The sequence below is a fragment of the Rhinoraja longicauda genome, chromosome 8, assembly GCF_053455715.1.
Source record: "Rhinoraja longicauda isolate Sanriku21f chromosome 8, sRhiLon1.1, whole genome shotgun sequence".
Lineage (NCBI taxonomy): Eukaryota > Metazoa > Chordata > Chondrichthyes > Rajiformes > Arhynchobatidae > Rhinoraja > Rhinoraja longicauda.
The window spans coordinates 70,055,294-70,082,128 of NC_135960.1; the positions used below are offsets into that span (position 1 = coordinate 70,055,294).

At 47.2% G+C, this 26,835-nt stretch overlaps 1 protein-coding gene across 1 annotated transcript in view; it reads right to left on the reverse strand.

Moving 5' to 3' along the window:
* The window catches only part of LOC144596376 (uncharacterized), a 164,867-nt gene that overhangs the window by 96,029 nt on the left and 42,003 nt on the right, over positions 1 to 26,835 (reverse strand). Inside the window, exon 6 of the mRNA XM_078404633.1 lies at positions 19,530 to 19,670. Within this exon, the coding sequence (XP_078260759.1) occupies positions 19,530 to 19,670 (141 nt within the window). The remainder of the gene's footprint in view (positions 1 to 19,529; positions 19,671 to 26,835) is intronic.

The following is a 26,835-nucleotide window of genomic DNA, read 5'->3' on the forward strand; positions in this document are numbered from 1 at the left end:
CCGTCCTATCCATGCACCTATCCAACTGTTTCTTAAACGATGGGATAGTCCCAGCCTCAACTACCTCTTCTGGCAGCTTGCTCCATTCACCCACCACCCTTTGTGTGAGAAAGTTACCCCTCGGATTCCTATTAGATCTTTTCCCCTTCACCTTGAACCTATGTCCTTCACCTTGAACCTATGTCCTTCACCTTGAACCTATGTCCTTCACCTTGAACCTATGTCCTCTGCCCGTTCCCTCCATAGATGCTCTCTGACCCAGTGAGTTCCTTCAGCAGTTTGTCTTTTTGCTCTGGGCAACTAATTTGTTCATTGGCAGTATAAATAAATCCACTGCCGAGCTAAAGGAAATAAGGTGACCACTTGATGAGAGGCCCAGTTGATGGCTGTGCACTGATGACCGATGATGGAGGAAGCGCTCTGAGCCACTGGTGTAGACAGAACCTGTGCCGCCAAGAGTGAGGAGGGACCTAAGAGTGAGATGGAGCGTCGAGAGCAGAGGGGGGGGGGACACAAGGAGGGCCGTCTTGTACGATGGGAGGACCCGGCGGGGGGGGAGAACAATGGAGGGACCTGCCGCTTGGGGGGGGCAGAGAACAATGGGGGGACCTGCCGCCTGGGGGGGGGCAGAGAACAATGGGGGGACCTAGCCGGGGCGGGGGGGGGGGGGGGGTTGGGGGGGAGGGCAGCAGAGAACAATGCGGGGACTCAGTAGTGGGGGTGGGGGTGGGGGCATCAAGAGCAAATGATGAGAGAAGATCTTATCGAAAAAGGATGAGAGGAGATCTTATCGAAACGTATAAGATTATTAAGGGGTTGGACACGTTAGAGGCAGGAAACATGTTCCCAATGTTGGGGGAGTCCAGTACAAGGGGCCACAGTTTAAGAATAAGGGGTAGGTCATTTAGAACGGAGATGAGGAAAAACTTTTCCAGTCAGAGAGTTGTGAATCTGTGGAATTCTCTGCCTCAGAAGGCAGTGGAGGCCAATTCTCTGAATGCATTCAAGAGAGAGCTAGATTGAGCTCTTAAGGATAGCGGAGTCAGGGGGTATGGGGAGAAGGCAGGAACGGGGTACTGATTGAGAATGATCAGCCATGATCACATTGAATGGCGGTGCTGGCTGGAAGGGCCGAATGGCCTCCTCCTGCACCTATTGTCTATTGTCTATTGTCTAAATGGGACACGAGGGAGGGGGTGGGAGTTGGCTGCTGCCATGTGCAGCGACAGGCAGTAGATAGGAATGTCCAGTAACTCTGTCACGGCAAAAGACATGGCCACACTTGGGTACCTCTTGGGTGAGGCGTCTGTTGTACCCTTTTACCGGGACGTTTGCAAAGCATTTTTCTGTACCGAGGTACTCCGCAACAATAAAGTATCATAGAACAACCAGGGATGTACATAGAAACAAAGAAACATTGAAAGTAGGTGCAGGTGTAGACAATTCAGCCCTTCGAGCCAGCACCGCCATTCAATATGAGCATGGCTGATCATCCAGAATTAGTACCCCGTTCCTGCTTTATCCCCATATTCTTTGATTCTGTTGGCCCTCAGAGCTCTATCTAACTCTCTCCTGAAAACATCCAGTGAATTGGCCTCCACTGCCTTCTGTGGCAGAGAATTCCAGAGAATTCCACAGGTTTGCAACTCTCTGGGTGAAAAAGTGTTTTCCTCATCTCAGTCTTAAATGTCTTACCCTTTATTTTTAAACTGTGACCCCTGGTTCTGGACTCCCCCAACTACCTAGGTACACGCGCATGTGACAATAAAGTATCTTTGAGTCATCGAACAACCAAGACAATTGCTTTTCTTTGCCGAAATGCTGACACAAGCATGTGACCCACTACTGTGTTGATTCAATATATGACTCTGAAAATAGTCTGCAGAAGGGTCTCGACCCAAAACGTCACCCATTCTTTCTCTCCAGAGATGCTGCCTGCCCCGCTGAGTTGCTCCAGCATTCTGTGTCTATCTTCTGAAAATAGTCCTTCACTGCGGTTAGTGGAACTGCATTCAGGGTGAAGTAACTGAATGTCTTCCTCTCAATCGTTTGTTGTATTTTTCCATCTTGGAGATGAAGAAATGGTGATTGGATTTTTGAAATAATGCAAACTGATTCGCCGCTGGGATTTCAAATGGAAGAACATTACATAGTATAATTCACTGCATATTCGGTACCACATTCATAACCACGATAGTTCTGCTTTTCATACTTTGAAGAAAATACCCATGCATCAATTCACAGCTGATTATCAAACCCCACTGTTAAAATGTCACCATGACATCTATTCTCCAATCCACAAAGATGGATCAACCACACAACGCGCAAATATTTGCAGACTGCTGCATTTGGCCATTTAAGACTGAGATGAGGGAAAACCTTTTCACCCAGAGAGTTGTGAATCTGTGGAATTTTAGACAATAGACAATAGGTGCAGGAGGAGGCCATTCGGCCCTTCGAGCCAGCACCGCCATTCAATGTGATCATGGCTGATCATTCTCAATCAGTACCCCGTTCCTGCCTTCTCCCCATACCCCCTGACTCCGCTATCCTTAAGAGTTCTATCTAGCTCTCTCTTGAATGCTTTCAGAGAATTGGCCTCCACTGTCAAGTCAAAGTCAAGTCAAAGTCAATTTTATTGTCAATCCTCAGCCAGTTTACACAGACAGAAAATCGAAATACCTTTTCCCACAATCCCGAGGAACAAAGTGCATAAAATTAAGTTAAAATTAAAAAGGCACTGCAAACAACAATCAACATAAAATATAAAATATAGTCACTTCAATGACTTCAGATGAAGATGAATATATTACAATACAGTAATGCAAAGCCTGTCCATAGCAGCGTTAAAAAGAATTCCACAGATTCACAACTCTCTGACTGAAAAAGTTTTTCCTCATCTCAGTTCTGAATGGCATTAGATTAATTTATGAATTTTCCCCCAAAGATCTTGAATACTGCCTCTGGTCAAGAATACTTTTCCTCCCTCCTCCATCTCTTATCAGCATATTGAGTTTAGAAGAATGAGGGGGGACCTCATTGAAACGTACAGAATAGTGAAAGGCCTGGATAGAGTGGATGTGGAGAGGATGTTTCCATTAGTGGGAGAGTCTACGACTAGAGGTCATAGCCTCAGAAGTAAAGGACATTCTTTTAGGAAGGAGATGAGGAGACATTTTGTAATTCAGAGGGTGGTGAATCTGTGGAAGTCACTGCCACAGAAGGCTGTGGATATATTGAAGGCACAGATAGATAGAATCTTGATTAGTACGGGTTTATGGGGAGAAGGCAGGAGAATGGGGTTATCAGTAGAGATAGATCAGCCATGAATGAATGGCGGAGTAGACTTGATGGGCTGAATGGCCTAATTCTACTATCTCATGATCGTACGATTGTACTCTACAAGGCCTCTCTTCAAGCTCCCAGTTAACCTCCATGAAATAAAAGAAAGGCCTACCAGACAATGGGTAGAGTTGCTGCCTTACAGCACTTTCAGCGCCGGAGACCCGGGTTCGATCCTGACCACGGACGTTGTGGGTTTTCTCTGAGATCTTCGGTTTCCTCCCACACTACAAAGATATACAGATATGTAGGCAAAATTAGCTTGGAATAAGTGTAGATTGTCCCTGGTTTGTGTAGCGTAGTGTTAATGTGCGGGGATTGCCGGATGGTGCAGACTCGATGGGCTGAAAGGCCTGTTTCTGTGCCGTGTCTTTAAACTAAACTAAACTAGGACCTTGCCTGCAAAGGTCCCCACTCCTAACATAAAGGACAGTTTAAGAATAAGGGGTAGGCCATTTAGAACTGAGATGAGGAAAAACTTTTTCAGTCAGAGAGTTGTGAATCTGTGGAATTCTCTGCCTCAGAAGGCAGTGGAGGCCAATTCTCTGAATGCATTCAAGAGAGAGCTAGATAGAGCTCTTAAGGATAGCAGAGTCAGGGGGTATGGGGAGAAGGCAGGAACGGGGTACTGATTGAGAATGATCAGCCATGATCACATTGAATGGCGGTGCTGGCTCGAAGGGCCGAATGGCCTCCTCCTGCACCTATTGTCTATTGTCCATTGTCTATTGACACCCATTACGAGATGGCACAATCTAATAACACCCATCCAAAACACTGTGCATCTGAATAGAGGTCACTTAATTTTGATGGAAAAATGGGGTACATATTTATCATCCTACTAATTAGTGTAGCTAACAGAACAACCTGGAGAAGGGTCTCGACCGGAAACGTCACCCATTCCTTCTCTCCTGAGATGCTGCCTGACCTGCTGAGTTACTCCAGCATTTTGTGAATAAATACTTTAACCTAATCATCCTGGATCATTCTCATAAACCTCCTATGGACCCTCTCCAATGCCAGCACATCCTTCCTCAAATATGGGGCCCAAAACTGCCCACGATATTCCAAATGTGGTCTAACCAGTGCCTTCCAAAGCCTCAGCATTATATCCTTGCTTTTATATTCGTCATTGAAACATAGAAACATAGAAAATAGGTGCAGGAAGAGGCCATTTAGCCCTTTGAGCCAGCACCGCCATTCATTGTGATCATGGCTGATCATCCACAATCAGTAACCCGTGCCTGCCTTATCCCCATATCCCTTGATTCCACTAGCCCCTAGAGCTCTATCTAACTCTCTTTTAAATTCATCCAGTGAATTGGCCTCTACTGCCTTCTGTGGCAAAGAATTCCACAAATTCACAACTCTCTGGGTGAAAAAGTATTTTCTCATCTCATTTTTAAATAGCCTCCCCTTTATTCTTAGACTGTGGCCCTTGGTTCTGGACTCCACCAACATTGGGAACATTTTTCCTGCATCTAGCTTGTCCAGTCCTTTTATAATTTTATACGTTTCTCTCAGATCCCCTCTCATCCTTCTAAACTCCAGTGAATACAAGCCCAGTCTTTCCAATCTTTCCTCATATGACAGTCCCGCCATCCCGGGGGTTAACCTGGTGAACCTACGCTGCACTGCCTCAATAGCAAGGACGTCCTTCCTCAAATTAGGAAATTTCATTCCATCAAATTAGGATGTCGTCTCGAAAGGAATGCTGACATTGCATTTAACTTTCCCACCACCCACTCGACCTGCGAAGTAGCCTTTTGGGAATCCTGCAGCAGCATTCCCAAGTCTGTTTACAACTCTGATATTTGAATGCTTGGCCCCATTTAAAAAATAGCCCATGCTTTTATTCCTTCCACCAAAGTGCATGACTTAGGCTGCATTTTTTTTGCCATTTCTTTGCCCACTCTCACAACCTGTCCAAGTCCTTCTGCCGATACCCTCCCACCTCAACCAAACCTTCCCCTCCACCTTGCTTTGTATCATCCACAAACTTGGCCACAAGGCCATCAATACTCTCATCCAGACCATTAATGTGTAACGTGAAAAGTACTGGACTTTAATATTTGTCTCTTTTGCCTTAGATCTTATCGAAACGTATAAGATTATTAAGGGGTTGGACACTTTAGAGGCAGGAAACATGTTCCCAATGTTGGGGGAGTCCAGAACCAGGGGCCACAGTTTAAGAATAAGGGGTAGGCCATTTAGAATGGACATGAGGAAAAACTTTTTCAGTCAGAGAGTTGTAAATCTGTGGAATTCTCTGCCTCAGAAGGCAGTGGAGGCCAATTCTCTGAATGCATTCACGAGAGAGCTAGATAGAGCTCTTAAGGATAGCGGAGTCAGGGGTATGGGGAGAAGGCAGGAACGGGGTACTGATTGAGAATGATCAGCCATGATCACATTGAATGGCGGTGCTGGCTCGAAGGGCCGAATGGCCTCCTCCTGCACCTATAGTCTATTGTCTATTGTTTATATCGTCCATCCCTAGCATATGCATATGCCTATCCAAAAGCCGCTTGTACACATCTATCATTCCCGCTTCCACCACCAACCCTCACAGCAAGTTCCAGGCACCCACACTCTCTGCGTAAAAAAAACCCGTTCCCCACATCTCCTTTAGATCCCATAAGACAGATTAGGCCATTTGGCCCATCGAGCCTGTACTGCCATTCGATCATGCCTGATCTATTTTTGCCTCTTAACCCCATTCTCCTCGAAACCTTTGACACCCTCACTTATCAAGAACCTATCAATCTCTGCCTTACAAATACACTCAGACTTGGCCACCACCCCCACCTGTGGCAATTAATTCCACAGATTCCCTCCCTTCTGGCTCCAGAAATGTCTCCTCATCTCCATTCTAAATATAAGTCCTTTTAGTCTAAGGCTGTTCTGGTCCTAGACTATCCCATTGCTGAAAACATCCTCCCTACATCCACTCTTTCCAGTCCTTTCACTGTACGATAGATTTCAATGAGATCCCCCCTCAACCTTCTAAACTCCAACGAGTTTACAGTTATCAAACGCTCATCATACTTTAACTTAATCATCCTGGATCATTCCTTTATCCCGCCCCCCTGACATCAGTCTGAAGAAGGGTCTCGACCTGAAACGTCACCCATTCCTTCTCTCCTGAGATGCTGCCTGACCTGCTGAGTTACTCCAGCATTTTGTGAATAAATACTTTAACCTAATCATCCTGGATCATTCTCATAAACCTCCTCTGGACCCTCTCCAATGCCAGCACATCCTTCCTCAAATATGGGGCCCAAAACTGCCCACGATGTTCCAAATGTTGTCGAACCAGTGCCTTCGAAAGCCCCAGCATTATATCCTTGCTTTTATATTCTAGTCATTGAAACATAGAAACATAGAAAATAGGTGCAGGAAGAGGCCATTTAGCCCTTTGAGCCAGCACCGCCATTCATTGTGATCATGGCTGATCATCCACAATCAGTAACCCGTGCCTGCCTTATCCCCATATCCCTTGATTCCACTAGCCCCTAGAGCTCTATCTAACTCTCTTTTAAATTCATCCAGTGAATTGGCCTCTACTGCCTTCTGTGGCAGAGAATTCCACAAATTCACAACTCTCTGGGTGAAAAAGTATTTTCTCATCTGATTTTTAAATAGCCTCCCCTTTATTCTTAGACTGTGGCCCCTGGTTCTGGACTCCACCAACATTGAGAACATTTTTCCTGCATCTAGCTTGTCCAGTCCTTTTATAATTTTATACGTTTCTCTCAGATCCCTTCTCATCCTTCTAAACTCCAGTGAATACAAGCCCAGTCTTTCCAATCTTTCCTCATATGACAGTCCCGCCATCCCGGGGGTTAACCTGGTGAACCTACGCTGCACTGCCTCAATAGCAAGGACGTCCTTCCTCAAATTAGGAAATTTCATTCCATCAAATTAGGATGTCGTCTCGAAAGGAATGCTGACATTGCATTTAACTTTCCCACCACCCACTCGACCTGCGAAGTAGCCTTTTGGGAATCCTGCAGCAGCATTCCCAAGTCTGTTTGCAACTCTGATATTTGAATGCTTGGCCCCATTTAAAAAATAGCCCATGCTTTTATTCCTTCCACCAAAGTGCATGACTTAGGCTGCATATTTTTTGCCATTTCTTTGCCCACTCTCACAACCTGTCCAAGTCCTTCTGCCGATACCCTCCCACCTCAACCAAACCTACCCCTCCACCTTGCTTTGCATCATCCACAAACTTGGCTTCAAGGCCATCAATACTCTCATCCAGACCATTAATGTGTAACGTGAAAAGTACTGGACTTTAATATTTGTCTCTTTTGCCTTAGATCTTATCGAAACGTATAAGATTATTAAGGGGTTGGACACTTTAGAGGCAGGAAACATGTTCCCAATGTTGGGGGAGTCCAGAACCAGGGGCCACAGTTTAAGAATAAGGGGTAGGCCATTTAGAATGGACATGAGGAAAAACTTTTTCAGTCAGAGAGTTGTAAATCTGTGGAATTCTCTGCCTCAGAAGGCAGTGGAGGCCAATTCTCTGAATGCATTCACGAGAGAGCTAGATAGAGCTCTTAAGGATAGCGGAGTCAGGGGGTATGGGGAGAAGGCAGGAACGGGGTACTGATTGAGAATGATCAGCCATGATCACATTGAATGGCGGTGCTGGCTCGAAGGGCCGAATGGCCTCCTCCTGCACCTATTGTCTGTTGTCCTTTGCCTTAATATTTGCCTTTAATATTTGTCTCTCCACCCGTCTTTGACATCTCCACCCTGGGTTAATGGTTCTGATTATCTACTCTATATATAGCTCTCCTAATATATACTTTATCAAGTCTCCTCTTAACCTCCAATGCGCTGAAACAATCCAAGTTTGTCTAATCTCTCTTTATAGCTAATACCCTCTAATCCAGCAGGATTCTGGTAAATCCCGAGAAACCTGAAGAAGGGTCTCGGCCCGAAACGTCACCCATTCCTTCTCTCCCGAGATGCTGCCTGACGTGCTGAGTTCCTCCAGCATTTTGTGTCTACCTAGGATTCTAGTAAACCTGTTCTCAATCCTTCCCGAAGCCTCCACATCTTTTCTGTGTTGGGGCGACCAGGACTGCACACAGTACTCCAAAATGCAACCTAAGCAAAGTTTTATGCAGCCACAACATGATTTCCTGATGCTCAATTTCAAATCCGATTAAGGTAGGCGAACCATATGCATTCTTCACGACTTTCATTTCTGCCACTTTCAGGGAGGTATGGACTTGAATCTCAAGATCACTCTGTATCTCAATGCTGTTAACATAGAAACATAGAAAATAGGTGCAGGAGTAGGCCATTCGGCCCTTCGAGCCTGCACCGCCATTCAATATGATCATGGCTGATCATCCAACTCAGTATCCGTACCTGCCTTCTCTCCATACCCCCTGATCCCTTTAGCCACAAGGGCCACATCTAACTCCCTCTTAAATATAGCCAATGAACTGGCCTCAACTACCTTCTGTGGCAGAGAATTCCACAGATTCACCACTCTCTGTGTGAAAAAAAACGTTCTCATCTCGGTCCTAAAAGACTTCCCCCTTATCCTTAAACTGTGACCCCTTGTTCTGTTAAGGGTTAGTTAAGGGTCTTGTGATTAACTAAAGGCTTTCCATTTACATCCAGCCACCTCATACCTGCTTGGATTAAACTCCATCGGCCATTTCTCCGCCCATTTCTGTGGCTGATCTATCTCCCTCTCTGTACAGTACTTTGCCAGCCTTCCTCTTTGTCCACATCTCCACTGATTTTGGTGTCGCTGTAACCTTAGTTTCCAGCGGCTTTAGGGCTTGTCTACCTGGCACGTGAAGCCTGGGTTCGGCGCATTGCGCGAGGGAAACCACCAGAAGGTTCAACGGGCAGAAAGACAATCCCAGCAGAGCGTCGTGGAGCGCAAACAGGGCAGAGTGAGATACATAGGACATTTCTGACCTTCCACTGCATCCTGACCTGTCCCCAGCCGTCTCGACTATGTCTTGCTGCTGGGGCACGTTAGGCCGGGACGAGAGAGTGAGGCCGGCGATCTGCGCAACTACCCCTCACTTAAATCCAAGTCAAGCGCAAGTCATGACTTCAACCTCAGCCAGTGTACACACAGCGGCTGGTGGCGATCCCAATCAGCGGTCGAAATAATAAGATTGAAAGTGAAGTCATGGTCATCTTCAAACCCAAAGGACGAACAACAACAAACAACAAAACCAATTAAATGCATCTACATTTACATCCAAGGCATTTACATATACCACAAATGACAGAGTTCCTAGTTCCTAATACAGATCCCTGTGGGACTCCACTGCTAACAGCCCTCCAGCCAGAATATCACCTTTCCATCACTGCCCTCTATCTTCCATGGGAAACGGGCGATCTGAAACATCACCCATCCCTTCTATCCAGAGATACTGCCGGTCCCACTGAGTTACTCCAGCATTTTGAACTTATTTCTTTGCATTTTCCTCTTCTCAGGATACTTGCTCAATTCTGTTTATGAGTTACGTGTGGGGCACGGTGGCGCAGCGGTAGATTTGCCGCTTTACAGCACTTGCAGCGCCGGAGTCCCGGGTTTGATCCCGACTACGGGTGCTGCCTGTACGGAGTTTGTGCGTTCTCCCCGAGACCGGCGTGGGTTTTCTCCCAGATCTTCGGTTTCCTCCCACGCTCAAAAGACGTAGAGGTTTGTAGGTTAATTGGCTTGGTATAAATATAAAAAATTGTCCCTAGTGTGTGCAGGGTAGTGTTAATGTGCGCAGATCACTGGTCAGTGCGGACTCGGTGGGCTGAAGGCTCTGTTTCCGCGCTGTATCTTTAAACTAAACTAAACTAAACTATTGAATATAAACTCTGTGGTTCCAACCATTAATGTCCAACAATGGTAACAATTTATCCCAGCTTACTGTAGCAAACTAAGGTCTGATATGATATGAACACTCTCGGAGATCAACTCAAACCTGGCTAATCTCTCCATGTAAGGACTGAAGATTTCATGCAGCTCCCAGCTTACAACTTCTCTCCTTTTTAAAAATATAATTCATGGAAAGTCCTGTCATATTTTAAGGCTCTGGCAGAATAAATGCATGTAATTTTCATGCAGTGAAATGTTTCTTTCATACTGAATATCAGAACCTGCCTGCAGGTAATAGACACTAATAGACACCAAAAACCACAAAGTGATAAAATGTACAATCATTAAAAATATCCGAGATCAAGTCTTTAGCTATTTTGGATCATTTTTTTCTGGCAGCAAAAAATTCAGAATCATATTGGGTATCATTTTCAATCGTCCCCGAAAACAGATGGAAAATCATGAGCTGTGAATACATAAAATTTCCTTATATGGGTCTGTAATGGAGTGCAACGTTTGGTTTAGTTTAGAGATACAGAGTGGAAATAAGCCCTTCGGCCTATCAAGTCAAGTCCCCACCGACCAGCGATCCCCACACATTAACACTAGGGACAATTTTTACATTTTGGGATAGTGAATATTTTACTCAGGGGATACCAGGAGAAAACTATGCATGTGAAGAAAGTTATGATCGGAAAACACACACAATACAAGAAGTCAGGAGTGAAAAGATAGCACGTTGTATTTTGCTTGGGTAGCTTACCACCCAATGGTATGAATATTGGTTTCTCTAACTTCAAGTAACCCTTGTTTCCCCTCTCTAATCTTCTCTCCACCACCCAAGTCGTTGCACTAGTTTCAAAGTTGGCTTGTTGAATCTCATTGTCTGTTACTCGTTTTCTCCTTGCCCACAGCTGTTTCCTTTATCTTTGTTAGTTTTTTTCATATCTTTCTTTCATTTGATCTTATTCTTTCTACATCACCGTCTATATCTCTAATTTCCATTTCCCCTGTCTCACAGTCTGAAGAAGGGTCTTGACCCAAAACATTGTCTATTCCTTTTCTCCAGAGATGCTGCCTGACCCGCTGAGTTACTCCAATATCTTCAGCGAGAAAGGAATACTAGGTTTAATTACAACCTCTCTCTACTGGCCTGCAGTAGAGAAGGTCGATTGGCGGTGTAGTCCACTCTCAACACAAAGCTTAACGGAATAAAATATAAAGATATTACTCAAACGCGAATGACAGATTTGGGTTTTAACTTAGAAGCCCATAACCAAGCCACATAACCTACAAACCTGCACGTCTTTGGAGTGTGGGAGGAAACCGAAATACTCGGAGAAAACCCACGCAGGTCACAGGGAGAACGTACAAACTCCATACAGACAGCACCCGTGGCTAGGATCGAACTTGGGTCTCTGGCGCTGTAAGCGCTGTAAGGCAGCAACTCTACCGCTGCGCCACCGTGCCGCTGTGTTAGTTAGTAAATTTATGAACTTAATGTTGCCCAGAACTGCAGCTGGGGTTATTGTTATATTAAACCACTGTAAGTGGCCTAATCTGAGGAAAGACATTCTAGCCTTAGAGGGAGTACAGAGAAGGTTCACCAGATTGATCCCTGGGATGGCAGGACTTTCATATGAAGAAAGACTGGATAGACTAGGCTTGTACTCGCTGGAATTTAGAAGACTGAGGGGGGATCTTATTGAAACATATAAAATTCTTAAGGGGTTGGAGAGGCTAGATGCGGGAAGATTGTTCCCGATGTTGGGGAAGTCCAGAACCAGGGGTCACAGCTTAAGGATAAGGGGGAAGTCTTTTAGGACCGAGATGAGAAAACATTTCTTCACACAGAGAGTGGTGAGTCTGTGGAATTCTCTGCCACAGAAGCTAGTTGAGGCCAGTTCATTGGCTATATTTAAGAGGGAGTTAGATGTGGCCCTTGTGGCTAAAGGGATCAGGGGGTATGGAGAGAAGGCAGGTACAGGATACTGAGTTGGATGATCAGCCATGATCATATTGAATGGCGGTGCAGGCTCGAAGGGCCGAATGGCCTACTCCTGCACCTATTTTCTATGTTTCTATGTTTCTATGTTTCTAAGTTAAGTATATTGGCTTCCACTTGAAATTCTTGCTTCAGTATTTGTGTCTTTTCTATTATATTTTCTTTATTGATAAAAATAGAGGTTTGCAGGCCTGGGAAAGCTTTTCAGCTCAGCACGTCTGCGCCAATCTAGATGGCAATCTAACAAATCCCATCTGCCGGCATATGGTTTCTATCCTTCTATTCTCTGCCTGCTCATGTGTCTGTGAGAATGAAAATTTACAATCTGCTTCCTCCACTGCCAGGGCATTCCATGCGCCTCCCACTCTCAATAAAAGATTTACCTCACCGATCTTGTTAAAAACATTCTCCCCTCATCTTAAAGCTATGTCCTCTGGGATTTGACATTTCCACCCTGGGACAAAGATTCTGGTTAACTCATCTATCTAGAAAATCTGGAGTAACTCAGCGGGACAGGCAGCATCTCAGGACAATAGACAATAGGTGCAGGAGTAGGCCATTCGGCCCTTCGAGCCAGCACCACCATTCAATGTGATAAATACCCACCATTCAATGTGATCATGCCATCCATCCGCCCACTCACACAACCTGTCCAAGTCACCCTGCAACCTCATAGCATCTTCCACACAGTTCACACTACCACCCAGCTTTGTATCATCTGCAAATTTGCTAATGGTACTTTTAATCCCTTCATCCAAGTCATTAATGTATATTGTAAATAGCTGCGGTCCCAGCACCGAGCCTTGCGGTACCCCACTTGTCACTGCCTGCCATTCTGAAAGGGACCCATTTATCCCCACTCTTTGCTTTCTGTCTGTCAACCAATTTTCTATCCATGTCAGTACGCCGTCTGTACGGAGTTTGTACGTTCTCCCCGTGACCTGCGTGGGTTTTCTCCGAGATCTTCGGTTTCCTCCCACACTCCAAAGACGTGCAGGTATGTAGGTTAATTGACTGGGTAAATGTAAAAATTGTTCCTAGTGTGTGTAGAATAGTGTTAGTGTGCGGGGATCGCTGGGCGGCGTGGACTCGGTGGGCCGAAGGGCCTGTTTCCGCGCTGTATCTCTAAATCTAAAAATCTAAAAATCCTTCCATTAATACCATGTGCTCTAATTTTGCCCACTAATCTCCTATGTGGGACCTTGTCAAAGGCTTTCTGAAAGTCGAGGTACACCACATTCACCGGCTCTCCCCTGTCAATTTTCCCACTTCATCTTCAAAAAATTCCAGAAGATTAGTCAAGCATGATTTCCCCTTCGTAAATCCATACTGACTCGGAACGATCCTGTTACTACTATCCAAATGCTCCGCAATTTCGTCTTTTATAATTGACTCCAGCATCTTCCCCACCACTGATGTCAGACTAACTGGTCTATAATTTCCCATTTTCTCTCTCCCTCCTTTCTTAAAACGAGGGATAACATTAGCTACCCTCCAATCCACAGGAACTGATCCTGAATCTATAGAACATTGGAAAATGATCACCAATGCGTTCACAATTTCTAGAGCCACCTCCTTAGGTACCCTGGGATGCAGACCATCAGGCCCTGGGGATTTATCAGCCTTCAGTCCCATCAGTCTACCCAAAACACCATTTCCTCCCTAATGTGAATCACCTTCAGTTCCTCTGTCACCCTAGGATCTCTGACCACTAGAACATCTGGAAGATGTTGCTTCTGATTTTATATACTTCTATCAGGTGGCCCCTAACCCTCTAAAGCTCCAAGGAAAACTGTCCAAGTTTGTGCAAGCCCCCATAACTAATACAGTACGATACGATACATGACTGTATGTCGTGTTGTTACTTGCGAGCAAAGCACCAAGGTAAATCCCTTGTATGTATACATACTTGGCTAATAAAATGTATTCAATTCAATTCAATTCAATTCAATTCAATTCAATTCAATTCAATTCAATTCAATTCAATTCAATTCAATTCAATTCAATTCAATTCAATTCAATTCAATTCAAATTGCTTGTCTCAAAAATAGGCATGATGGCGCAGCGGTAGAGTTGCTGCCTTACAGTGCTTTCAGTGCCAGAGACACAGGTTCGATCCCGACTGTCTGTACGGAGTTTGTACGTTCTCCCCATGACCGCGTGGGTTTTCTCCAAGGTCTTCGGTTTCCTCCCACACTCCAAAGACGTACAGGTTTGTAGGTTAACTGGCTTGGTATAAAAGTAAATTGTCCCTAGTGGGTGTAGGATAGTGCTATTGTGTAGGGATCGCTGGTCAGTGCGAACCCGGTGGGCCGAAGGGCCTGTTTCCGCGCTGTATCTGCGAACTAAGCTAAAAAGAAAAGAATGTTTAGCTTTGTAACTTTATATTAAAGTGACCATAATCGCTTCTCTTATAGGAATCTGTCATCCATAGTAACAGACTCTATTATGAGCAAGGAAATTCAAAAGGATAAAGATGGAAAAGTAATCCTATAAGTTTGGCAGAAGTATTTCCACATCGTAAGATATATTTTCCTAATCATTTTCACTGAGTCAAATGCTTTCCTTGGCAACTTGTGTTGGATGGAAATAATTACTGAATATTTTCAGGTCTTGTGTTTATTTGTCGCCATGTTCAGCATCTCTAAATATAACGTTCTGCCCACAACGCTCTGGGAAAATGAGTAATTTTGCCCCTGGGACACATTAAAATCCTTTGATTGTTTCGGATTACACAAATTTAATAAAGAGATCCTGAATTTAAACAGCTACCTCTCACAGTCTGAGTTGCCTTGTTAAATATTTGTACAATTACATCAGATGACAATATGCTTTGGTTGTTATCAATCAGATTGTGGATCCCAAACCAGATTAATGGAAAGGCATGAAATGGGCAGGTCATTATTGTTGGCGACACGGTGACGCAGCGGTAGAGTTGCCGCCTTACAGCGAATGCAGCGCCGGAGACCCGTGTTCGATCCCATCTACAGGCGCTGTCTGTACGGAGTTTGTACGTTCTCCCCGTGACCTGCGTGGGTTTTCTCCGAGACCTTCGGTTTCCTCCCACGCTCCAAAGACGTACAGGATTGTAGGTTAATTGACTTGGTATAAATGTAAAAATTGTCCCTAGTGTGTGTAGGATAGTGTTAGTGTGCGGGGATCGCCGGGCGGCATGGACTCGTTGGGCCGAAGGACCTGTTTCCGCGCTGCGTCTCTAAACTAAACTAAACTAAATTAACCCTCTAATGTATAAATGTGCCGAATTTATAATTGCAAGATACAGAGATGTTTGAGAGAGCAATTATTTCTGGCCTATCTCAGAAGTTTCATTTATCTTAAGGTCCTACAGGAGTGAGGGCAGATAATTTAAACGGCATATTTTCATGCAAAAAGTAGGAACAAGGAACTGCAGATGCTGGGGTTTATGAACAAAGGCACAAGATGCTGGAGTAACCCAGTGGGTCAGGCAACATCTCTGGAGAACACAGATAGGGGATGTTTCGGGTCGGGTCTTAAGAAGGGTCCAGGCACGAAATGTCAGCAAACCATGTCCTCCAGAGATGGTTCAGACTGGTTATGAACAAGCAAAGGGAGCTGGAGGACAGGAGAGGCAGGGATAATAGACAATAGACAATAGGTGCAGGAGGAGGCCATTCAGCCCTTCGAGCCAGCACCGCCATTCAATGTGATCATGGCTGATCATTCTCAATCAGTACCCCGTTCCTGCCTTCTCCCCATACCCCCTGACTCCGCTATCCTTAAGAGCTCTATCTAGCTCTCTCTTGAATGCATTCAGAAAATTGGCCTCCACTGCCTTCTGAGGCAGAGAATTCCACAGATTCACAACTCTCTGACTGAAATTTTTTTTCCTCATTTCAGTTCTAAATGCCCTACCCCTTATTCTTAAACTGTGGCCCCTTGTTCTGGACTCCCCCAACATTGGGAACATGTTTCCTGCCTCTAACGTGTCCAACCCCTTAATAATCTTATACGTTTCGATAAGATCTCCTCTCATCATTCTAAATTTCAGTGTATACAAGCCTAGTCGCTCCAGTCTTTCAACATATGATAGTCCCGCCATTCCGGGAATTAAGCTAGTAAACCTACGCTGCATGCTGGGGGACAAAGTGTGGCAAGTAATAGCTGGGGGGGGGGAGGGGGGTTGACAGGCAGTGGATTGGACAAAGGCCAGGGAAGAAAAGGCAGAAGATGGGAGGCCACGGGATTGAAGAGGTGCAAGATTATGAACCGGAAGAAGGAAGGTAGGTGGTGGAGGAGGTGGAGGTGAGAAATGGGGACAAGTCCAGCTGGGCTGCAGGGAAGGGAGTAGCGAAAAAGAAAGGGAGGGGGGGCTTGGTAGTTACCTAAAATTGGAGAATTCAATGTTCGTTCTGTTGGATTGTAAACGAACCAAGTGAAATATGAGATGCTGTTCCTCCAATTTGTGTTTAGCCTCACTCTGACAATGGAGGAGGCCTAGGACAGAAAAGTCAGTGTGGGAATGGGAAGGAGAATGAAAGTGTTTAGCAACAGAGATATCACGTCGGTCTAGGCAGACTGGAAAAACTATTTCTTCTTACAATAGGTAACTGCATCTCATATTTTGCTTGGGCAGCTTACAACCCAGTGGTATGAATATTGATTTCTCTAACTTCCAGTAACCCCGGCATTCCCTCTCTCTCTCTATCCCTCCCCCACTCAAGTCGCACCAGCTTCTCGTTCTCACCCAACAAACAGTTAACAATGACCTGTTTCCATTATCATCATTACTTTTTTGCACATCTTTCATCCATTGTTCTTTCTCTCTCTACATCATCGTCTATATCTCTCGTTTCTCTTTCCCGCGACTTTCCAATCTGAAGAAGGGTTTCGACCCGAGACGTCGCCCATGCCTTCTATCCAGAGATGCTGCCAGTCCTGCTGTGTTACTCCAGCTTTTTCCGGCTATTTTCGGTTTAAACCAGCATCTGCAGTTCCTTCCTACACACAAGGTCAATATGGGAATTGGAAGAGTTTGTTGTCACGTGGTCCGAGTTACAGTGAAAAGCTTTTGTTGCGTGCTAACCAGTCAGCAGAAAGACAATACAAGATTATAATCGAGCCATTCACAGTGTATAGATATATGATAAGGAATAATGTTTAGTGCAAGGTAAAGCCAGCAAAGTCCGATGAAGGAAAGTCCGAGGGTCAAACCAATGAGGTAGATAGTAGTTCAGCACTGCTCTCTGGTTGTGGTAGGATGGTTCAGTTGCCTAATAACAGCTGGGAAGAAACTGTCCCTGAATCTGGGGGGGTGCGTTTTCACACTTCTATAGCTTTTGCCTGATGGGAGGGGGGAGAAGAGGGAGTGGCCAGGGTGCGACTGGTCCTTGCCGAAGCAGCGTGAGGTATAGATGGAGTCAATGGAATGGAGTCAATAGTAGGACTGAGGACTGCTGGGAATCCATGTTGAGAGTTATTATGGAGGAGGAGAGGAGACGGTGGCCCACCTCTTCACAGAGTGTGGATTTGCCAAGAGAGTCTGGAGAGGTTTGCAGGGGTCCCTGTCACGATTCATTCCGAGCAGCTCCGTCACAGAGGACTCTGTGATCTACGGACTGTTCCCAGGGACGCATTCGGAGACGGACATCGAGTGCTGCTGGAAGGTCATCAACTCGGTGAAAGACGCTCTTTGGTCTGCCCGAGCTTTGTTGGCCTCCCAGCGGAGCGAGCTGTCCGTCAAGGAATGTTGCCGACTGGCCCGCTGCAGTCTGCAGGAGTACGTGCTGAGGGACGCACTGAAGCTTGGTGCAGCCAACGCCAAGGCCCTGTGGGGGAGGACCACAGTCTAGGGTCCTTCCGCTGCTTGACATGGGGGGCAGGGTGTGGTGGAGAGAGACGCCCCTCCAAATAAGGGATACTGGGTAAATGTCTAAATGTAAGTAAATGTCTAAGTGAATGTCTGTACCAAATGTAACCTCCGGAAATGTCGGATGGGCTTGTTTAAGAATATGTTTTGTGAATGATATTTATTATTTGAATAAAGTATTTTTTTGATAAAAAATAAATTAAAAAAATTATGGAGGAGGTGTTGTAACCTCTCTTCACTGACTGAGGTGTGCGTGTCAGAAAGTCAGGGATCCAGTGGCAGAGGAGTTGGGGGAGGCTGGCAGATTCCTAGGTACTGGAGTTTGAAGATGAGCTTGGACGGGATTACGGTGTTGAAGGCAGAGCTGCAGCTAATAAATAGGAGTCTAACATCGGAATCCTTGTTTGTCCAGGTGTTCCAGAGATGGGTATTGGGCCAGGGATGTGAGACTGAAGAAGGGTCTCGACCCGAAACTTCAGCCATCCCTTCTCTCCACAGATGCTGCCTGTCCCGCTGAGTTACTCCAGCACTTTGTGTCTGCCAAAGGCTTGACGTCTGTCGTGGACTTGTTGTTACGGTCAACTAACAGCAGTGGATCAAAGCTGGCTGGAAGGCTGGAGCTAATGGACACCATCGCCAGTCTCTCACAGTGACTGTGAGGGTGGATATCAGAGCCACTGGCCAAGAGTGAAGAGTCAAGAGTGTTTTATTGTCATATGTCCCAGATAGAACAATAAAATTCTTACTTGCAGCAGCACAACAGAATATGTAAACATTGTACACTGTAAACAATTTAATAAGCAAGTAAAAAAAAGTTCAGTGTGTGTATATATACACATTCTCACATGTACACATATATAAGAAAGTAACTGCAGATGCTGGTACAAATCGAAGGTATTTATTCACAAAATGCTGGAGTAACTCAGCAGGTCAGGCAGCATCTCAGGAGAGAAGGAATGGGTGACGTTTCGGGTTGAGACCCTTCTTCAGACTTTTCACGTTTCGGGTCGAGATCCTTCTTCAGACTGAAGAAGGGTCTCGACCCGAAACGTCACCCATTCCTTCTCTCCCGAGATGCTGCCTGACCTGCTGAGTTACTCCAGCATTTTGTGTACATATATATATATATATATACATATATATTCACAAAATGCTGAAGTAACTCAGCAGGTCAGGCAGCATCTCAGGAGAGAAGGAATGGGTGACGTTTCGGGTCAAGACCCTTCTTCAGTTATTTTCTTACACTATATATATATATATATATATGTATATACAGTAAATGCACACATAAACATGCACACAAACAGCCTGATGGCTGTAGGGAAGAAGCTGTTCTTGAACCTGGACGTTACATTTTTCAAGCTCCTGTACCTTCTTCCCGATGGCAGGGGTGAAATGAGTTGTGTGGTTGGGTGGTGTGGGTGTCTGATAATGCTGGCTGCCTGGATGGTTGTGATTAAAGACCATTACCTTACTTGTCTTTTGCATCGGGATGATAGTGGTCTTCGTGAAGCAGGTGGGGACCTCAGGATGGAGTAGCGAGAGGTTAATGATGTCTGTGAACATCTCTGCCAGCTGATCCACACGGTTCCCAAGGACGTGGCCACGGACTCCATCTGGACCAGTTGTTCGTCATGGATTCACTCTCAGACAAGCCAATCTTATGTCATTAGTACTGGCGCATCCGAGAGTGGAAGGCATTTAGGGGGCGTGGCTGTGTTCTGCAGCTGCGGCTCACCGGCAGTCTCTCTGTCTTTTTTTTTTTTTTGTCTATTGTTATCGTTTAAATGTATCTTTTGATTTGTTTTTAACTCTGGGGGGTGGTGGGGGGGTGGGGGAAACCTTTTTTTCCAATGGAGATGCGACCTTTATCGTGTCGTATCTCCGTTCGCGCTACGGCCTAACACCGTGGAGTCGGCGGCCTCCAGCTGGGATCGACCTTGAAGACTCCGGTCGCAGGGCCTGGACTTACCATCTCGGAGGCTTGGGCAACATCTGGAGTTCGCAGGTCCCTGGCTGGCGACCGGCTTTCGGGAGCTCCAGCCGTAGCAGCTTCGACCGCCCCGAAGCGCGAGGTTTGATCGACCCGCTCGCAGGGCCTTCATCGCCCTGCGTGTCCTGGCCGCGGCATTTTCCATCGCCCGGTGGGGGCTCAGGACCTTCATCGGCCTGCTTGGCTCGGCCCTGGGACTTTCCATCGCCCGGTGGGGGCTTCAAAAGTCGGGATCCTCGATCGCCTCGTGGCACCATGGGAGAAGAATGAGGAGGAGATAAGACTTTTCTTTGCCTTCCATCACAGTGAGGGTGTGCCTGGAGCAATCACTGTGATGGCTGTTTGTGTTAAAATTGTAATTGTGTGTCTTGTGTTTTTTATTGTTTACTGCCGGACCCTGACGTGAGAGGACGCTGGCGCTATTTGTTCACCGCTTCTCCGTCAGGACAGTTCGTTTGTTTGTTTATATGTCATGACTGTTTTGTAAAGCGTCCTTGAGCATTTGGAAAAGCGCTATAAAAAATAAATGTTCATTATTATTATTATTATGAACTTAATAGACAATAGACAATAGACAATAGGTGCAGGAGGAGGCCATTCGGCCCTTTGAGCCAGCACCGCCATTCAATGTGCTAATGGCTGATCATTCTCAATCAGTACCCCGTTCCTGCCTTCTCCCCATACCCCCTGACTCCGCTATCCTTAAGAGCTCTATCTAGCTCTCTCTTGAATGCATTCAGAGAATTGGCCTCCACTGCCTTCTGAGGCAGAGAATTCCACAGATTCACAACTCTCTGACTGAAAAACCTATTCCTCATCTCCGTTTCTAAATGGCCTACCCCTTATTCTTAAACTGTGGCCCCTTGTTCTGGACTCCCCCAACATTGGGAACATGTTTCCTGCCTCTAACGTGTCCAACCCCTTAATAATCTTATACGTTTCGATAAGATCTCCTCTCATCCTAAATTCCAGTGTGTACAAGCCTAGTCGCTCCAGTCTTTCAACATATGACAGTCCCGCCATTCCGGGAATTAACCTAGTAAACCTACGCTGCACGCCCACAATAGCAAGCATATCCTTCCTCAAATTTAGAGACCAAAACTGCACACAGTACTCCAGGTGTATGAAAGGAAAAGGCTTAGTAATGTCGAGTTGGGAGCAGAAGTTGAGCAGCGAGGATGGAGAGCAGGAGTACGTCTGGTAGAGGTGGGTTGTGGAGGTTTCATGGCAGGGCAGGGCAGGGCAGGGCAGGGCAGGGCAGGACAAGGCATGGCAGGGCAGGGCAGGGCAGGGCAGGGCAGGGCAGGGCAGGGCAGGGCAGGGCAGGGCATGGCAGGGCAGGGCAGGGCAGGGCAGGGCAGGGCAGGGCAGGGCAGGGCAGGGCAGGGCAAGGCAGGGCAGGGCAGGGCATGGCATAGCAGGACAATGCAAGGCAGCGCAGGGCAGGGCAGGGCAAGGCAGGGCAGGGCAGGGCAGGGCAGGGCAGGGCAGGGCAAGGCAGGGCAGGGCAGGGCAGGGCAAGGCAGGGCAGGGCAGGGCAGGGCAAGGCAGGGCAGGGCAGGGCAGGGCAGGGCAGGGCAGGGCAGGGCAGGGCAGGGCAGGGCAGGGCAAAGCAGGGCAGGGCAGGGCATGGCATGGCAGGACAATGCAAGGCAGCGCAGGGCAGGGCAGGGCAAGGCAGGGCTGGGCAGGGCAGGGCAGGGCAGGGCAGGGCAGGGCAGGGCAAAGCAGGGCAGGGCAGGGCATGGCATGGCAGGACAATGCAAGGCAGCGCAGGGCAGGGCAGGGCAAGGCAGGGCTGGGCAGGGCAGGGCAGGGCAGGGCAGGGCAGGGCAGGGCAGGGCAGGGCAGGGCAGGGCAGGGCAAGGCATGGCAGGGCAAGGCAGGGAAGGGCAGGGCAGGGCAGGGCAAGGCATGGCAGGGCAGGGCAAGGCATGGCAGGGCAAGGCAGGGCAGGGCAGGGCAGGGCAGGGCAGGGCAGGGCAGGGCAGGGCAAGGCAAGGCAAGGCAAGGCAAGGCAAGGCAAGGCAGGGCATGGCAGGGCAGGGCAGGGCAGGGCAGGGCAGGGCAGGGCAGGGCAGGGCAGGGCAGGGCAGGGCAGGGCAGGGCAAAGCAGGGCAGGGCATGGCATGGCAGGACAATGCAAGGCAGCGCAGGGCAGGGCAGGGCAAGGCAGGGCTGGGCAGGGCAGGGCAGGGCAGGGCAGGGCAGGGCAGGGCAGGGCAGGGCAGGGCAGGGCAGGGCAAGGCATGGCAGGGCAAGGCAGGGCAGGGCAGGGCAGGGCAGGGCAGGGCAGGGCAGGGCAAGGCATGGCAGGGCAGGGCAAGGCATGGCAGGGCAAGGCAGGGCAGGGCAGGGCAGGGCAGGGCAGGGCAGGGCAAGGCAGGGCAGGGCAGGGCAGGGCAGGGCAGGGCAAGGCAGGGCAGGGCAGGGCAGGGCAGGGCAAGGCAGGGCAGGGCAGGGCAAGGCAAGGCAGGGCATGGCAGGGCAGGGCAAGGCAGGGCAGGGCAGGGCAGGGCAAGGCAAGGCAAGGCAAGGCAAGGCAAGGCAGGGCAAGGCAAAGCAAAGCAAGCTTATTTAAATAGCACATTTCAGCAACAAGGCAATTGAAAGTGCTTTACATAAAACATTAAAGAGCAATTAAAAGCAATTTAAAACAGTCATTAAAGAGAACAGAAAATAAAAACAAGCTAAAATAGAATAAGACAGGTATAAAACACAAGAATAAAAGTTACAGTGCAGTGTAAGAAATAAATAATTATTTGATTTAATAAAAGGCAGCGTTAAACAGAAAAGTCTTCAGCCTCGATTTAAAAGAACTGGGAGTTGCAGCAGACCTCAGTTTTGTGGGAGTTTGTTCCATATATGTGCTGCATAAAAACTAAACGCTGCTTCTCCATGTTTAGTGCTGACTCTGGGGACAGAGAGCAGACGTGTCCCACATGACCTGAGTGGTCTGGATGGTTCATAATGTAACAGAAGATCAGAACTGTATTTTGGCCCGAAACCACTCAGTGCTTTATAAACCAACAGTAGTATTTTGAAATCAATTCTCTGACAGACTGGAAGCCAGTGTAAAGACCTCGGAACTGGAGTGATGTGATCCACTTTCTTGGTCTTAGTGAGGACTCAGGCAGCAGTGTTGTGAATCAGCTGCAGCCTTCTAATCGATTTTTTAGGGAGACCTGTGAAGACAGCATTACAGTCGTCTGATTGAGAATGATCAGCCATGATCACATTGAATGGCGGTGCTGGCTCGAAGGGCCGAATGGCCTCCTCCTGCACCTATTGTCTATTGTCTATTGACTAAGTCTTTCTCAGGGCCTGACCAGGTATTGAAGTGCAGAGCTGCAGCAATTGAGAAGAGGAGAGCACAAGTGAATTCAGTAGGCATCAAGACTGAGAGTGCCGCGATTCACTCGTTGTGAATCTGTGGAATTCTCTGCCTCAGAAGGCTGTGGAGGCCAATTCTCTGAATGCATTCGAGAGAGAGCTAGATAGAGCTCTTAAGGATAGCGGAGTCAGGGGGTATGGGGAGAAGGCAGGAACGGGGTACTGATTGTGAATGATCAGCCATGATCACATTGAATGGTGGTGCTGGCTCGAAGGGCCGAATGGCCTCCTCCTGCACCTATTGCCTATTGTCTATTGTCTATTGTCTAAATGCAGTATGACACTTCAGTATTCACCCCACATTCCAATAGCAATTTTAGATCATTAGTTTGTATTTACCGACCAGCTTCTGTTCCCTATTCCCAGCTTCTTCCATCTTGTCTTATCCTGTAATAATTCTTGTCATTTGATAATTCCCACCTTACCCCCTTTCACAGTCTTTTCCTTTTCCACAATCTCTGCATTTTGGAGCTTGCTTTCTCTGGAACAGTTTCATTTTTGATGGTATTCCAAGGATTTGAGACATAAAGCCTTGTCTCTCTCCACAGATGTTATCTGACCCGCTGTGATGATCCCCAGCTATGTGTTTAATCTTTCTGTCATAGAACTACAAATAAAGGAAGCGTTTGGGAATTCTCAAGTCTCTCTACAAGGCGCATCAAAGCAGCATTGTAATCCCTTCATATTCCAGGGTTGTTCTGCGTTCTCAGATGTTTGTTATGTTAAATGCAACAAAGAGGTTGGCTGGAAAGTCCAAAAGGACTGGGAATAAATTGAAATCCTCCATTTTGTTCTATTACAAACTCCTTACAGATTTGCTTAATTATAAACATAATGAGTCATCTGGAACTCATCCATGAAGCCTAGGCTAAGAAAAAGATATGGTCGGGTCGCTGTTAGGATCACTGCCTTCAATGTTATTCAGTGACTTACTCAGTGCGCGTCACTAGCAAGAAGGTCATCAGCACTTGGAGAAAAAATTAGTGAAACCAAACTGCACCAAGAGCGAGGCCATGCTCGTTGGCAACTGGCCCGACCGATCTTCGTACGCTGCCCTCGGGACGGCTGCTCGGGACGGTACCTCAGCTGCACGGAGGCAGAAAGGAAAGCTCTTCAGCGCGTAGTCCATAGAGCTCAGAGGACCATCGGAACACAGCAACCAGCCTTGGAGGGAATCTACAACACACGATGCCTCAGAAAAGCCACCAGCATCCACAAAGACTCTTCACACCCCTGCAACAGTCTGTTCGAACTTCTACCATCGGCCAGACGATACAAGGCCTTCTACGCCCGCACCTCCAGACTCAGGAACAGCTTCATCCCCAGGGCCATAGCTGCTATGAACCGGTCCTGCTGAGCCGGATGGTCACATCGCACAGTGATCTGCCACAGATCTACTTGCACTTTATTCTGTCTTAAAACTGTTCCAATTTGTTTAGTTGGGTTGTTGTTGTTTAAATTAATTAATTTATTGCATCGTATGGGAGGCGCATTCCCAATCTCGTTGTACCCCTGTACAATGACAATAAAGATATATTGTATTGTATTGTATTGTATGGAGAGGAGACAGTGGCCCACCTCTTCACAGAGCGTGGATTTGCCAAGAGAGTCTGGAGAGGTTTGCAGGGGTCCCTGTCACGATTTATTCCGAGCAGCTCTGCCACAGAGGACTCTGTGATCTACGGGCTGTTCCCAGGGACAGCAGCATTCAGAGACTGACATCGAGTGCTGCTGGAAGGTCATCAACTTGGTGAAAGACGCTCTTTGGTCTGCCCGAGCTTTGTTGACATCCCAGCGGATCGAGCTGACCATCGGGGAATGTTGCTGACTGGGTCCGCTGCAGACTGCAGGAGTACGTGCTGAGGGACGCACTGAAGCTCGGTGCAGCCAACGCCAAGGCTCTGTGGGGGAGGACCACCGTCTAGGGCCCTTCCGCTGCTGGACATGGGGGGCAGGGTCTGGTGGAGACGTGGGGGGCAGGGATACTGTGTAAATTTCAATGTAAATCTGGAAATGAATACCTGTATTGAACGTGTAACCTCTGGAAATGTCAGATGGGGTTGTTAAAAAGAAGATGTTTTGTAAATATTTATTACTTGATTAAAGTATTTTTTGATATATTAAAAAAAACTTTCATCTCCAAAGGAGATCAAGACAGAGTAAGAGGGAACTGTGCCAACTCCAGACAGATTTGCAGCAACTGCTCCTTGAGCAGTCGAGAGGGGTGGATGTGAGGGAGGAACTCAGAGAGTTGAAAGGCCGGCAAGCTCGGCTCTTTACCTCTGAATATTCCAAGATCACCTTCCGGTCCAGGGTCCGCCACATGGAGCAGGATGAGACGTGCTCACGTTTCTTCTTCCATAAGGTTCACAGGGGGAGCTCTGTCATCAACAGCCTTAGGGAGGAGGACGGCTCGGTAACATCCTCGTAGACAGACATGCTCAAGATCTGCAGATCCTTTTATAAGGATCTGTACGACATAAAGACCACAGACAGCACCGCTTCCCAGAACTTCCTGTCCTCCATCACGGAGGTCATGGACGACAACATGCGGGAGAGTCTGGACCAACCACTGACCCTGGAGGAGCTGACTGGCTCCATCCATTCCTTTGACTGGAATAAAACTCCCGGAGGCGATGGCTTACCGGCAGAGTTGTATTGGGCTCAGTGGGACTGGGTGGGCCCGGACCTGCTGGAAGTGTACAACCACATGCTTCTAGCCGGCAGCATGTCAGACTCTATGAGGAAGGGCAGCATCACCCTCATCTACAAGCAGAAGGGGGAGATGAAAGCGCACTGAAGAAAGCGAATGGTATGTTGGTATTCATAGCAAGGGGATTTGAGTATAGGAGCAGGGAGGTTCTGCTGCAGTTGTACAGGGCATTGGTGAGACCACACCTGGAGTATTGCGTACAGTTTTGGTCTCCTAATCTGAGGAAAGACATTCTTGCCATAGAGGGAGTACAGAGAAGGTTCACCAGATTGATTCCTGGGATGGCAGGACTTTCATATGAAGAAAGACTGGATAGACTCGGCTTGTACTCGCTGGAATTTAGAAGATTGAGGGGGGATCTTATAAAAACTTACAAAATTCTTAAGGGGTTGGACAGGCTAGATGCAGGAAGATTGTTCCCGATGTTGGGGAAGTCCAGAACAAGGGGTCACAGTTTAAGGATAAGGGGGAAGTCTTTTAGGACCGAGATGAGAAAGTTTTTTTCACACAGAGAGTGGTGAAACTGTGGAATTCTCTGCCACAGAAGGTAGTTGAGGCCAGTTCATTGGCTATATTTAAGAGGGAGTTAGATGTGGCCCTTGTGGCTAAAGGGATCAGGGGGTACGGAGAGAAGGCAGGTACAGGATACTGAGTTGGATGATCAGCCGTGATCATATTGAAT